This window comes from Lactuca serriola, chromosome 4 (assembly GCF_051521515.1).
Source record: "Lactuca serriola cultivar US96UC23 chromosome 4, Lser_US96UC23_V15, whole genome shotgun sequence".
NCBI classification, from domain to species: domain Eukaryota; kingdom Viridiplantae; phylum Streptophyta; class Magnoliopsida; order Asterales; family Asteraceae; genus Lactuca; species Lactuca serriola.
This window is the reverse complement of record NC_136411.1, coordinates 61,773,901-61,785,639: the sequence shown is the minus strand read 5'-3', so window position 1 is coordinate 61,785,639 and position 11,739 is coordinate 61,773,901. Positions and strand designations below refer to the sequence as shown.

At 32.9% G+C, this 11,739-nt stretch overlaps 2 protein-coding genes across 14 annotated transcripts; both read left to right on the top strand.

Moving 5' to 3' along the window:
• The first annotated feature begins 1,836 nt into the window (after positions 1-1,836).
• Positions 1,837-4,805, top strand: LOC145101696 (putative F-box/LRR-repeat protein At4g15060). The gene has a single exon (XM_079038965.1). The coding sequence runs from the start codon at positions 3,348-3,350 to the stop codon at positions 4,515-4,517; it is 1,170 nt and encodes a 389-aa protein (XP_078895091.1). The 5' UTR covers positions 1,837-3,347; the 3' UTR covers positions 4,518-4,805.
• A 2,349-nt stretch (positions 4,806-7,154) lies between these two features.
• On the top strand, positions 7,155-10,590 carry LOC145101693 (F-box/LRR-repeat protein At3g26922-like). 13 transcript variants are annotated; one of them, XM_079038954.1, is made up of 5 exons: positions 7,155-7,251; positions 7,424-7,493; positions 8,240-8,934; positions 9,019-10,192; positions 10,417-10,590. In XM_079038954.1, exons 4-5 carry the CDS (start codon positions 9,036-9,038, stop codon positions 10,424-10,426), a joined length of 1,167 nt encoding a protein of 388 aa, XP_078895080.1. In that variant the 5' UTR covers positions 7,155-7,251; positions 7,424-7,493; positions 8,240-8,934; positions 9,019-9,035; the 3' UTR covers positions 10,427-10,590. The 13 variants fall into 13 exon arrangements, 11 of the variants coding, with proteins under 11 accessions (XP_078895080.1, XP_078895089.1, XP_078895079.1 ...); XM_079038963.1 differs by having other exon boundaries at positions 8,260-10,192; XM_079038953.1 differs by having other exon boundaries at positions 8,240-10,192.
• The last annotated feature ends 1,149 nt before the right edge of the window (positions 10,591-11,739 follow it).

The following is an 11,739-nucleotide window of genomic DNA, read 5'->3' as shown; positions in this document are numbered from 1 at the left end:
TTTATGACTGCAAAGTGGTTCAAAGCTCTCCTAAAATCAACCACGTTTTCAAATTTTGAGCCGACTTCCATGCTTATACTATTCTTACTAGATGATTAAACTACATCATCATTCATTATATCATCTTCATTATCAGAAACTGAGATGACTGTGATAGCTTTCTTCACTAGGACAAAGGTCTGCATCATACTCATCGTGTGGTTCATCTCTGTTGTCACACAAATGGTTAGTATGATTATTGGAGCTGAGATTATTCTCTGTTGTCACATAAATGGTTACTTGTTTCTCGCTTCCATACATACCAAGCATAGCCATGAACTTTTCATCAAAATCAAGCACAATAAGAGATTTTTCTGGTGCATACTTGTCAACATAAAAAATAGAATTTTTTGTGTTGTTCTTTGATGAATAACGTTTTACCACTTCTTCATGTAGTTGACTAAACTTGTATAAAATGTGTCTATGTGGATACATTTTTGTGAGCCAAAGCAATATATTTTCCTACAACTATTCTTCGTTAGCCGAAAGTAACCTCCATATTTCAATTTTAACTTGAACTTGGATGTTGGTATACGACTGAAATTGAAAATTAATTAGAGAAACAATCATACAATTTAGTAAATGTCTAACTGAATTAACATTAAGATATTTGCATAAACATACTCGATTATCGGAGACGTAGCCGTGCTCTCCCATATGGGTTTTGATGTGTCATGAAGGGTGGTATCTTATGTTTGATAATGATCTTCTGACATTGGTTTGTATCGCCTCTAAAATATAATTTTAAGTGGGCGATAAGAAAAAAAGATATAAAGGTATAAAAACACGCTTACAAACATCAACATTGCATAACATTGACACAATAGCTAAGAGTAGCTGATTCAGATATAAAAGTATAACATGATTCTGATTCAGATATAAAGGTATAACAACACGACTACAATTAGTTTTCTTCATGATCTAATTGAATCATGAGACAAATTAGACAAATTATATGCAGCTGCAATAAGTCTAGGAACTGCTGAACAAATCAAACAACAACATAATCAAAATTAGTTTTCTGGTTAGTCTCTTCCCATGAAGTCATGTTTTGACATCAATTAGTTTTCTAGTTAGTCTCTTCTGTTTTGACATCAATTAGTTTTCTTCATGATATAATGGAATCATTGACAAATTAGACAAATTATATGGAAAAGGAATTATGAAACTGATACTGGGACTTCAACAATTCCAGATTCTAGATGTGTAGGTGACATATTCATCAATTGTAATCCCAAATTGAATGTTCAATTGACAAAAAAAAATCATAAAATCCTGATAAAGACTGGAAGCACGATTGATTGGATGCGGATGCAACGATCGACAGTGTTTGGAACACTCGATTGTGACGCTGATTGGAGGTATCGACAGGAGAGGCTTGATCGTGAATTGTGGGGAAAACGCTATGATCGCTAATCTATGAATCGTGAATTGGAAATTAGAAGGAAGGGTATTGTTGTCCATTCATAATGTGTTTTAATTATAATGATTTAATATTATGAATAACAATTATAAATCAATAAAAAAAATACCAAAAATAGATTTGGGTATATATGATATTAAAAAACATTAGGAATGACAAATACAATATTTAGAATTTAGGTTAGGTAAATACGCCATTTAACTGTTTAGAAAGGACATATATGAAATTCTGCCAAAAAAAAACACTTTTAATAAAAAAAATAACAAATTAAATATCCTTTTATGAATTAAACAAACTTTATAGACTAGATAACTACAAATCCAATAATTTGGTATCTACCTTAACATATTTACAAAAAAAAATTAAATAAAAAATGGCAAACACCATAACAGATTGTTACCCATCTTCCTGTGTACCGATGACAACGTATTAGGGCAAAAATGTGACCTTTCTTGATAGCATATTACCCGTCTGCGTTCCGAAGGAGATCAGGGCAGATATCGAAGAAAATTTCATTTCATGAACGACGAAGATACTCATCTTACAAAAGCGTCTCTGTTCCTCATCTCTATTTCTTGATTTTGATTCGCAGAGCCAGATTTATCAAAACCAGCATATCATATAACGATGCTGTTCTGATTCAGAAATATCATGATCAACTCTGTAACGGTAATGAAAGAGTAAGTCAGACGATGATTCGATCTTAAATATTTATACTTACAACACCATGCTGTTGATTTCATTGTTCTGAAAGTTTACTTGTAATCATAAGTTGACTTCTGCAACCTCATACACTTTTTTGATGCCGGCTTCTTCAGTTTTTGACTTTCAATTTTCAGTGTTAGACTATTTACATGTCCCCTGTTGAGTTTTATCCATGTGTCTGCAGATGTCTGGTTCTCAAAATAGACTTTTTGTAATATGCAAGTTAAGTTGTAATTACAGTGACATGGTTGCTTTAAATATCAAAGATTGGCAGTTATTTTCATTCCATTACTGTATGAAAACTTTCATAAGCATATTAATACATATACACATTCAGTGGTTATATCATAATTTGTGTAAGGATGTTGGATTTAATCTCTAGAACTATGTCAAAAGTCAAAACAGATTGGCATGTAAAACACCCCAATTTTCAAATTTAGATCACTGTTCTTGAGCCAAGAAGTGGATCTATATGAGTCAAACAATAACTAGTCTAAGATTTATTATCACTTTATCAGCACATCTATTAGATCATATGATATGTTGTTCTGTAGGAACTGTGTAGGCAATCTGTTATACCAATTTTGTGCTGCATTCTGTAAATGGAAACTCAGGGATTCTTTTTGCATTTTGATGTCACATTGTACATATTCTGGAAGTTTTATTCTTTATATATGAATAATCATATGTTTAATAAATATATTCTCCATCTGACATTCTTTCTTATGTTCGACAAATTGCCTCAATGAGAACATGCATTTAGTGTTTTGATTAATTGAATTTGGTTATCTGGATATCTTTTCATAATTGTTAATTACATCAGTTCTCTGTACATTGTGGGAGTTTTTTCTTCCTTTCTTTTTTTTTTTTTTTTTTCTTTTTCAAAAAACCATGGTATGTTACACCTTTCTGCCAATGTGGCACCTAAGGATTTGATATACATACGTGTCACTAAGGAGTTAATAGTACAGTTGTCCAAAATCATTGAACATATAAGGCTAGAAGAGAAAGCAAAAATACCAATACTCAATAAGAAGCCTTTGTTCTATAGAATTAGGGCTCAATTCAAAGGCAACTCAAACACTCAAACCCTCAAAACACCATTTCTACATTTTTGATCTTTCTCTTGTGAACACCGAATTCCTTTGAATCAATCACACAACTTTTGCCCCAAATAAAAATGGGGAGAAGGAAATCAATTAAGCTTTCAAATATGGCACCAGAAGACTTGAATGATGATGATCGAATAAGTCGTCTTCATGATGATCTTATTCATCATATCTATTTATTCATGGACACACGATTTGCAGTTCAAACTAGTCTTTTATCAAGAAGATGGAGAGAAACATGGAAATCCTACCGCTTTCTCAACTTCAAGATCGAACGCCCAATTGATCACAAAACAGGTATCAAATTCCCCAATTTCATCCACCGATTTTTCTCAGATCGTGATCACAAATCAGAAATTACCACAATTGACTTCCAATCAAATTCCATCAAGCTTTCAAATCTCAAAGAAACAATAATCTACGCAATGTCACACAGAACCCAAAAGGTAAACATTGAGTTCTTGAGTGATAAACTAACCAGACGTGGTGGATTGGATATATCTTTATTTAGATCTCAATTCCTTCAAGATCTTCATTTGAGTATCGATTTTGAGCTAATGATATCTCCATCTTTGACTTGGGATTTACCTTCTTTGACTAGCTTGAATCTTGAAGGTGTTACATTTACACTTAATCCTCCTCCTCCTCCTACTGATAGTAAGTGTAAATCCATTGATTTGTTTTCCCATTTTCCAAATCTGAAAACTCTTGTTTTAATTGGTTGTCGATTATCAAACATTGATACTTTCATCATCACATCAAATTCATTACACAATCTGAGTCTGATAGATCTTAATCACAATTCTGAGTTTATACTCACAGCACCAAATCTCTCATCTTTCACTTACCATGGTATGGCCTGCTTTTCATTATCAGTCAAGAATCTTGATTCATTACAAACAGCAAACTTTCACACAATATATTATAGAGCTCTTCAGAAGCAACCAGAGCTTGTTGAATTGATGATCAAGGCTTTCGAACAGCTTCATAAGGCGAAGTTTCTTGCTATAAATTCAGATGTTGTGAGGTTTCTCTCGGTGTTCCCTGAAGTAGTTGAAAGAAGAAGATGCCCTTTTAGGAGTTTGACAAGTTTGACTTTGGTTGAACATCGGTTGCCTCCTTCATCGATTGTGTTTTCTGATGTTATTGATTATTTTCGTAGCAGTTCTCCAGGTGTTAAAGTTAATGTTGAAATTGGTGTAGCGGCTTCATGGAAGATTCGTTGGGTTGACTGCTTGTAGGGGTTGAAGAAATCAAGAAAATCATTGTCATGTAAGGTTCATGGAAGATTCAGTTAATGAAGTTGTTCTGGTTTATGCCCTTTGGTTTGGAGTTTGATGGTTGTTTTGTGTGTGCATAAGTTGGTGAAAGCAGTGTGATATGATAGTCAAACATATAAACTTGTTTTTGTTTTGTTTTAGGATTCTGGATTTCCCTTTCGAAGTTATGTTGTTTCTGTTTTAGGTTATTTTGTTTTCTGAAATGCTACATACGTTGTTGTGTCTAGGAGATGGTTTTTGTTTTGTGCTTCTCATCTTGTTTATAGTTGTTTAAGTAATTGTGGGATTTCTTATGGATGATATAGAGCTCTTAAATTCAAATTTTGTTTTGGCTAATCGATTATATATCATGTAATTGCTGATATAATTATCCAACAACAATCAACTTTTGTTAAAGATCGTCAAATTCTTGAGGACTCTTTAATGTTATATGAGATAGTTGGTATGTACAAGAAGCATAGAAAAATAGTTGATGGTGTTCAAACTCGACTTTGAAAAGGCATATGAATCTTTACATGGTATTTAGATGATGTTTTTCAAAAAATGGGTTTGGCGTTAATGAAGAGGGTGGATTCGGGCTTGTTTATCGCTTCCATGACATTTATTATTGTAAATGAGTCTCTTACTTTTAAGTATCATTTAAAAAGGGATATCTGTCAAAGTGATCCACTTTCCCCCATTTTTGTTTATTATAGCTATAGAGGAACAAATAGTAATGCCTTTCATGGTGCGAGGATTAGAAATGAGGAGTTGTGATTTCGCATATTTTCTATGTAGATGATGCCAATTTTCCGAGAGTAGTTGCATGATAGTGTTAGGATTTTATGTTGTTTTTATTTAGGGCTAACAATTAATTTACTAGAAAAAACAAATTGTTGTGTATATGGATCAACTCGGTTGTATGTTGTTGGTTGTGGATATATGAGATTACCTTTTAGGTATTTAGATCTCCTGATGCAAATCTAACATGTCTTGGTTAAAAGGGTCGAAAAAGTACTATACATAAATTCACGATAAAATTATCTAGATCGAAAGTGAACATGCTTTCGATGGAAGGTTGGGTCACTCTTTTAAAATTGGTGTTGGGCAACCTCAAGTATCTAGATCAAATGTAAACATGCTTTTGATGGGAGGTTAGGGCACTCTTTTAAATCTGGTGTTGGGTAACCACAATATCTATTACATTTAGTTATTTTGAGCTTTGGATATGGTCATTAAATATTTGGAATCTCTCAAAAGATGTTTTTTCTAGGGTAGTGAATTGCGTTAAAAAAAAATGGTGTTGGTCAGCTAGAGAAAGGTTATTACTAGCAAAAATGTTGGAGGTCTTGCTATTAGAGGTTAAAATGCTTTCAACCTAACTTTCCTGTTCAAATAAACATGACATTTGTTTGACGATGTTAATTCCTTGAGATCAAAGTTGTTTATGGAACGGTTGACATCATGGATGAGAATATTTCTTGTGGTTCTATTTCTGCTATGTGGGCTAATATTCTTCTTTCGTCCACTCAAATTCTTTATAAAGGTATTGACTTGGTCTTTTTTGTTCAAAGATCATTGAAAATGGTCTATACAAGGGTTTTAGGAGGATATTTAGTATAATCGTTTATCTTTTAAAGTCTGATTCCCTTCTCTCGTCGGGCCCGGGGGGGGGGGGGGGGGGGGGGGGGGGTTGATGAAGATCAGTGACAAGATCTTAATGTAATTTTGTAAAGTTTGGTGTTACTTAACAAAAAGATATTACACTTTGTGGCTTCAGCTAGAATACTTATTAATAATGGTACTCTTATAGGGGATGACTTGATTAACCTTGTTCTGATTAAGGTTAATGGTGATACGGAGAATTCAACTAAAATATTATAAATTTCTTAGATTCATGGTACCTTATTTATTACTACAAGGTAGTAGGTACTATCAAATGACTTCTAGCCTAACGGTATCAGGTTTTGTCATTCCTTAATTAGGTTGATGATCCAAGTCTCGTTTGAAACATATAGATTCAAGAATAGTTTAGAATTATATTAAATTTACCGTTTAACAAAATAATAGGTATTATTTATATTTTATGGTTACGTGAAACCATCCCGTCGGTGAGCCATTACTAAAATTTCCTTACAAAATTTATGTAACACGACATTTTATGATTGATCAACTATATATTTATACATAGTTAAAATTTATATCTTAAAATTTACGATTTCAAATAGTAAATAAAATAAATTTATAATTCTTCTAGTATAATATTGACTTACTTTAATATTCATTATTTCAACTTGTTTTTTTTATTTTGTATTCACTGTTGTGGATATTTCGTAAATAAATTCTATTTTAAATCTTAGAGGTTTTTAAAATAAATAATTTATCTATTTCAAAATTTAATAATCATTTAATTTTTGTTAATAATATTTATTTATAGATTATATTTATTTAATAAAAAATAATTGAAGTTATGTTGTAGTTATAAAAATAGGGTTTAGTGATTTTTAAAATATAAAAAATAAATAAACTAGTTTTTTTAGTAAAAAAGTTGGATTAGATATAACCATGGAAACAGTTTTATTAATTCTTTTCTTATTTAAAATAATAAAAAAAAATCACGGGAAATTTGCTACTATAGATAGATATTTACAGCAAATTAGTTTTCTTTGATATCATTTTCGCCCGACGGACTGACTATGATGAGCGTTACTGTCCGGTGAGCCAATCTACAGTCTTGATTGCTAATACAATTAGATGTCTAAATGCTTCCAAATCATGTAAAAGATTATAGTTTTTTCTATTACGTAGCTCCGGTTTTTGTTAATTCTGGATTCGAAATTAATTCGAGGATTCCTAATTAACCTAGATTTTTAATTGGGTGCTTGTAGGATTGTTAAATTTGATCAGCGTTGTGCCTTCAGTAGCTAAAATTTCGAATAGTTATCGCTGTCGATGGAGGTAAGTCGCTCTTAATTTCGTTAATTTAGTCTATGATTTTAAATTGCTCTGTTGCTTGGTTAATCTTGATGAACAGACACTTATTGTTGACATCGTGTTCTATATATGTTGTGCACCAATGGGTTCTATGATCTTACTGCAGATTTCATCTGGATTCTGTTGTAAATTAATCATTTACAATTTTCTTGAACATGAATCTCTTGATTTTATTGAACATGGATCTCTTGATTTTGTAATTCTAAAACTTTTGTCTAGAAGATTTACAAAGATCAAGGAGCATTAGAGCATTTACTCCTTAAAAACTAAAGACGTTGTTTTTGAAAAAATTTTGTATAGTTTTTAGTGGAAAACCCATATCAGTGGTCCATGGATGTTCTCTAAAGTATAATGTGTTCCATTATTCCAAGTGGTTATCCTGTTTTGGTTGATAAAGAATTTGTTATTCAAGAAATTTCTATATAACTTTAATAAGTAATATCACAGTAAAACATTTTTTTCTCTTCTTTTATAAATGGATTTTGTGATTTCATTCTTGCAATTGGCTATATATAGTATACTGTAGTCAATTGAAACAAGTAGTTGAGAACAGAAAATATGTATACATGGGAGTTCATAGAAAATGTTGTATTGAGATCCACATCTTGTTTTCAAAATCTGCAATGATGTAGCTTATCCAAAAAGATTCTATCGAATTCTTGTTGAAAACTTAGGTGGTGTTTGTTTTCTAAGATGTAAAGTGTCTGCAGTCTGCAAACCACATCTGCAGAAAAAGAGGCGGACCAAACATTTGCAGTCTGCAAGAAGATGGCTGTTTGTTTTTTATGGCCTGCAGTCTGCGGACCACATCCGCAAAAAAAGAGGTGGACCAAAAGTCTACAGTCTGCAAGAAGAAGACTGTTTCTGCAGACCACATCTGCAGAAGAAGAGGTGGACCAAATTTTTGCAATCTGCAAGAAGAAGACTATTTGTTTTTTAAGGTCTTTAGACCGGAGTCTGCGGACCACATCTGTAGAAGAAGAGGTGGACCAAACGTCTGCAGTCTGCAAGAAGAAGACTGCTTGTTTTTTAAGATCTGCAGACTGCTAATTTAATTTGCAATTTAAATACATTGGTTTTTTAAACTTAAAAGAGTTTTTCAACACTGAAATTAAAGTCTTCACATTGTACATTCTATGGAAGTTGCAATCTTCATATATGTATAATCCTATGGCACATTTTCTTTAGTTTAACAAGTCGCCTCAGTGTAGTGTAGCTTGTCATAATTGCAGCATTCATGAAGGATTTTTAGTACTATATAACTATTAATGAGTTGACTCGTATCACTCGAATCTTATTTGAAACAAAGGATAACTATCCTCTTGTTTTCAATGATCTATTCAATGCTTAGCGGTGAGTAATAACTCGATAGCCAGCTCACTTGACACGTCATAGTGCTATAAAGGTAAACAAAAAGGGTATTCCTCGTTTCCTCTATACACATCCCCAATCCCAAAATCAAAAACTGAAACCAATTCTCTTGAATTAGGGCTCCATATCTCAAAAATGGTGAAGAGAAAACCAAAGATATTTGATGATATCAATATTGATAAAGAGCCGATGGACGATAATGATCGGATTACTCGTTTGCCAAATGATGTTATTCATTACATGTACTCATTTATGGATTCAAGATGCATTGTTCAAAGTAGTGCTCTCTCACGAAGGTGGATAAATAAATGGAGATCCCACCCCTATCTCAACTTTGAAACCCTTCCTTTCACCAATAAGAAATTTCCCAAATTTATGCATCGATTTCTCACCAATCGTAAGAATGATGCAGAAATTGTCACCATTGACTTTCGGTCAACTTCAATCAGGCTAAGTCTTCTCAAAGAGGTGATATCTTATGCAATGTCTCACATTACTCAAAAGATAAACATTGAATACTCGAGTCCTATCCCAACAAGACGTGGTGGATTCGATTTATCTTTGTTTAAATCTCATTTTCTTCAAGATCTTTGTTTGAATATCGATTTTGAGCTCTTTAAAACTCCAAATCTCACATGGGATTTGCCTGTTTTGACTACTTTGCATCTTGAAAGGGTTTCATTCTTACTGTATCCTACTGATAACAAATCCTTGGATTTGTTTTCCACCTTTTCAAATCTGAAAAATCTTGTCTTGGTTAATTGTCAATTATGGAAAGTTAATACTTTCTATATCACATCAAGTAAATTAGAGAATCTGGGATTAAAATTTCTTCATCATTCATGTCAGTTTGTGATCTCAACACCAAAACTTTCCTCTTTCACATATGATCGCATGGATCATCTGTCTTTGTTGTTAACCAGTGATCTCAATTCATTAGAAACTGTAGTCTTTCGAACCATTTATGACAACAGATCAATGGGAGAACAACAAAAGAATGTTGAATTGCTGATTGATATTTTTCATCAAATGTGTAACACAAAGTTTCTTACTTTGAACACTGCTACATTGAAGTTTCTTTCAAGATTCCCTGAATTACTTGAAAGTAAAATTTCCCCTTTTGTGAGATTACAAACTTTGACATTGAATGAAATGCCTCCATCATCTGTTGACCTTGCTGATATCATCAGTTATTTCCGTAGCTGTGTTCCAGATCGTTTGTTTTTTGTTGAATATTATCCAGAATTATGGAGCATTCTTGACATGAAATCCATTGAAAAAATCATCATCGGGTAAGATCAGTTTAAATTCTTAATACTTATTCATGTTTAATTATGTTTCAAGCTATGTTTAGATCTTGAGCTTGTTTCAATTTTTAGAACAATAATACCTTCTTATTTATGTTTAAGATTGTTACTCATGGTTTCATTTGGAGTAGGATTATTTATGTTTTTTCTTTTAATCTTTACTTATCTGCATTTTACCCATTCTTACACCTATAAATTTGAATTTTCAGGTTTGCTTGATCTTTTGATATCAGTGGCTGTCTCTCCTGGTTACCCTGTGTTGCTTTTGAGTGTGTGTGTGTGTATGTGTGATAAACTCTAGTCATGTTTACCTTTTTGGATTTCTTATGTTAAACAACAATGCTTTGTGTTTTTGGCTATAAATGTAGTTACTGTTTTAATCATGTTATGGATGCTTTGTTTTTGTGTGGATCTTCTGGTATTTGTTAAAAGATTTCAATTTTTCAATCATCAACAAGTACTTACCGTGTTCTCTTTTCAAGAGATTGTAGTGTTAATTAACATTTCATGGGGCTCGAGACAAAGAAAGATCAACGCAACATATCAGCTTTTCCTTTATATTTTACTTGGATATGTTTTTCTGCTATTAGTTATTCTGTTGATTCTTTTCCAAATAGGAACCAACGATTTACAAATTTTATTAACCACGAAATTTAGTGAGTATATAGAGTAGGATATAGCTCCACGGTTACACATTCTATGGGGGTTAGCTGGTAGTGGGACTGTAGGTGGTAAGAGGATTAGTATGCAGTAGTGAGCTTTATGATTGTTGTTGCTTGTATTATGTGCCTACTTGATCATGATTGTTTATATGTCGACATATTGTGTTTGGTTGGGTTGAGGCGGTCCTGCTATGTTCTGTAGGCCAAGACACCCAGGACGGACCGGATAGACTGCATGCCCGGGTAGGGCAAATTAGTCAGGTTGAAGGCCCGACGAGCGGTCCGGATAGACTGAAGGCCCCGAGGAGGGTGGTCTAGATGTGTCGAGGGCTCGAAGAGCGGTCCAGATAGACTGAGGACTGGGAGGCGGTCTAGTCAGACTGATGGCCCATTATGCATGCCGTATTTGTTTGATTATATTATATGGTTATGATTGTATGACGTTGGTATTTTGGAGGTAACTCACTAAGCCTTCGAGTTTACATTTATCGATTATTGTTTCAGGTACTTCTTATGATCACAGAAAGGCGAAGCGTGATCATACAACTCCTCATATCTTATGATTTTATGATTTGATTCTGGGAAACTCTGACATTTTACTATTTTGAAAACAAGTTTTGTAATAATCATTGGTTTTGAAATGTTTTAAAAAGTTTAAATTTGGCATGATTTTTATGGATGTTACAAGTTGGCATTAGAGCTTTGGTTTGAGTGAATTGGAGGAAACACTTGCGTGGCTCCAGTCTCAAACTGAAGACAAGATTTTAAAACGCTTTTCTTAAAGTGTTTTCAAAATAATAAAGGATGAAGCAAGTGTACGATTAGTCGAAGCTTACGAATAGACACCAAAATACCTTATGGATTATTTGA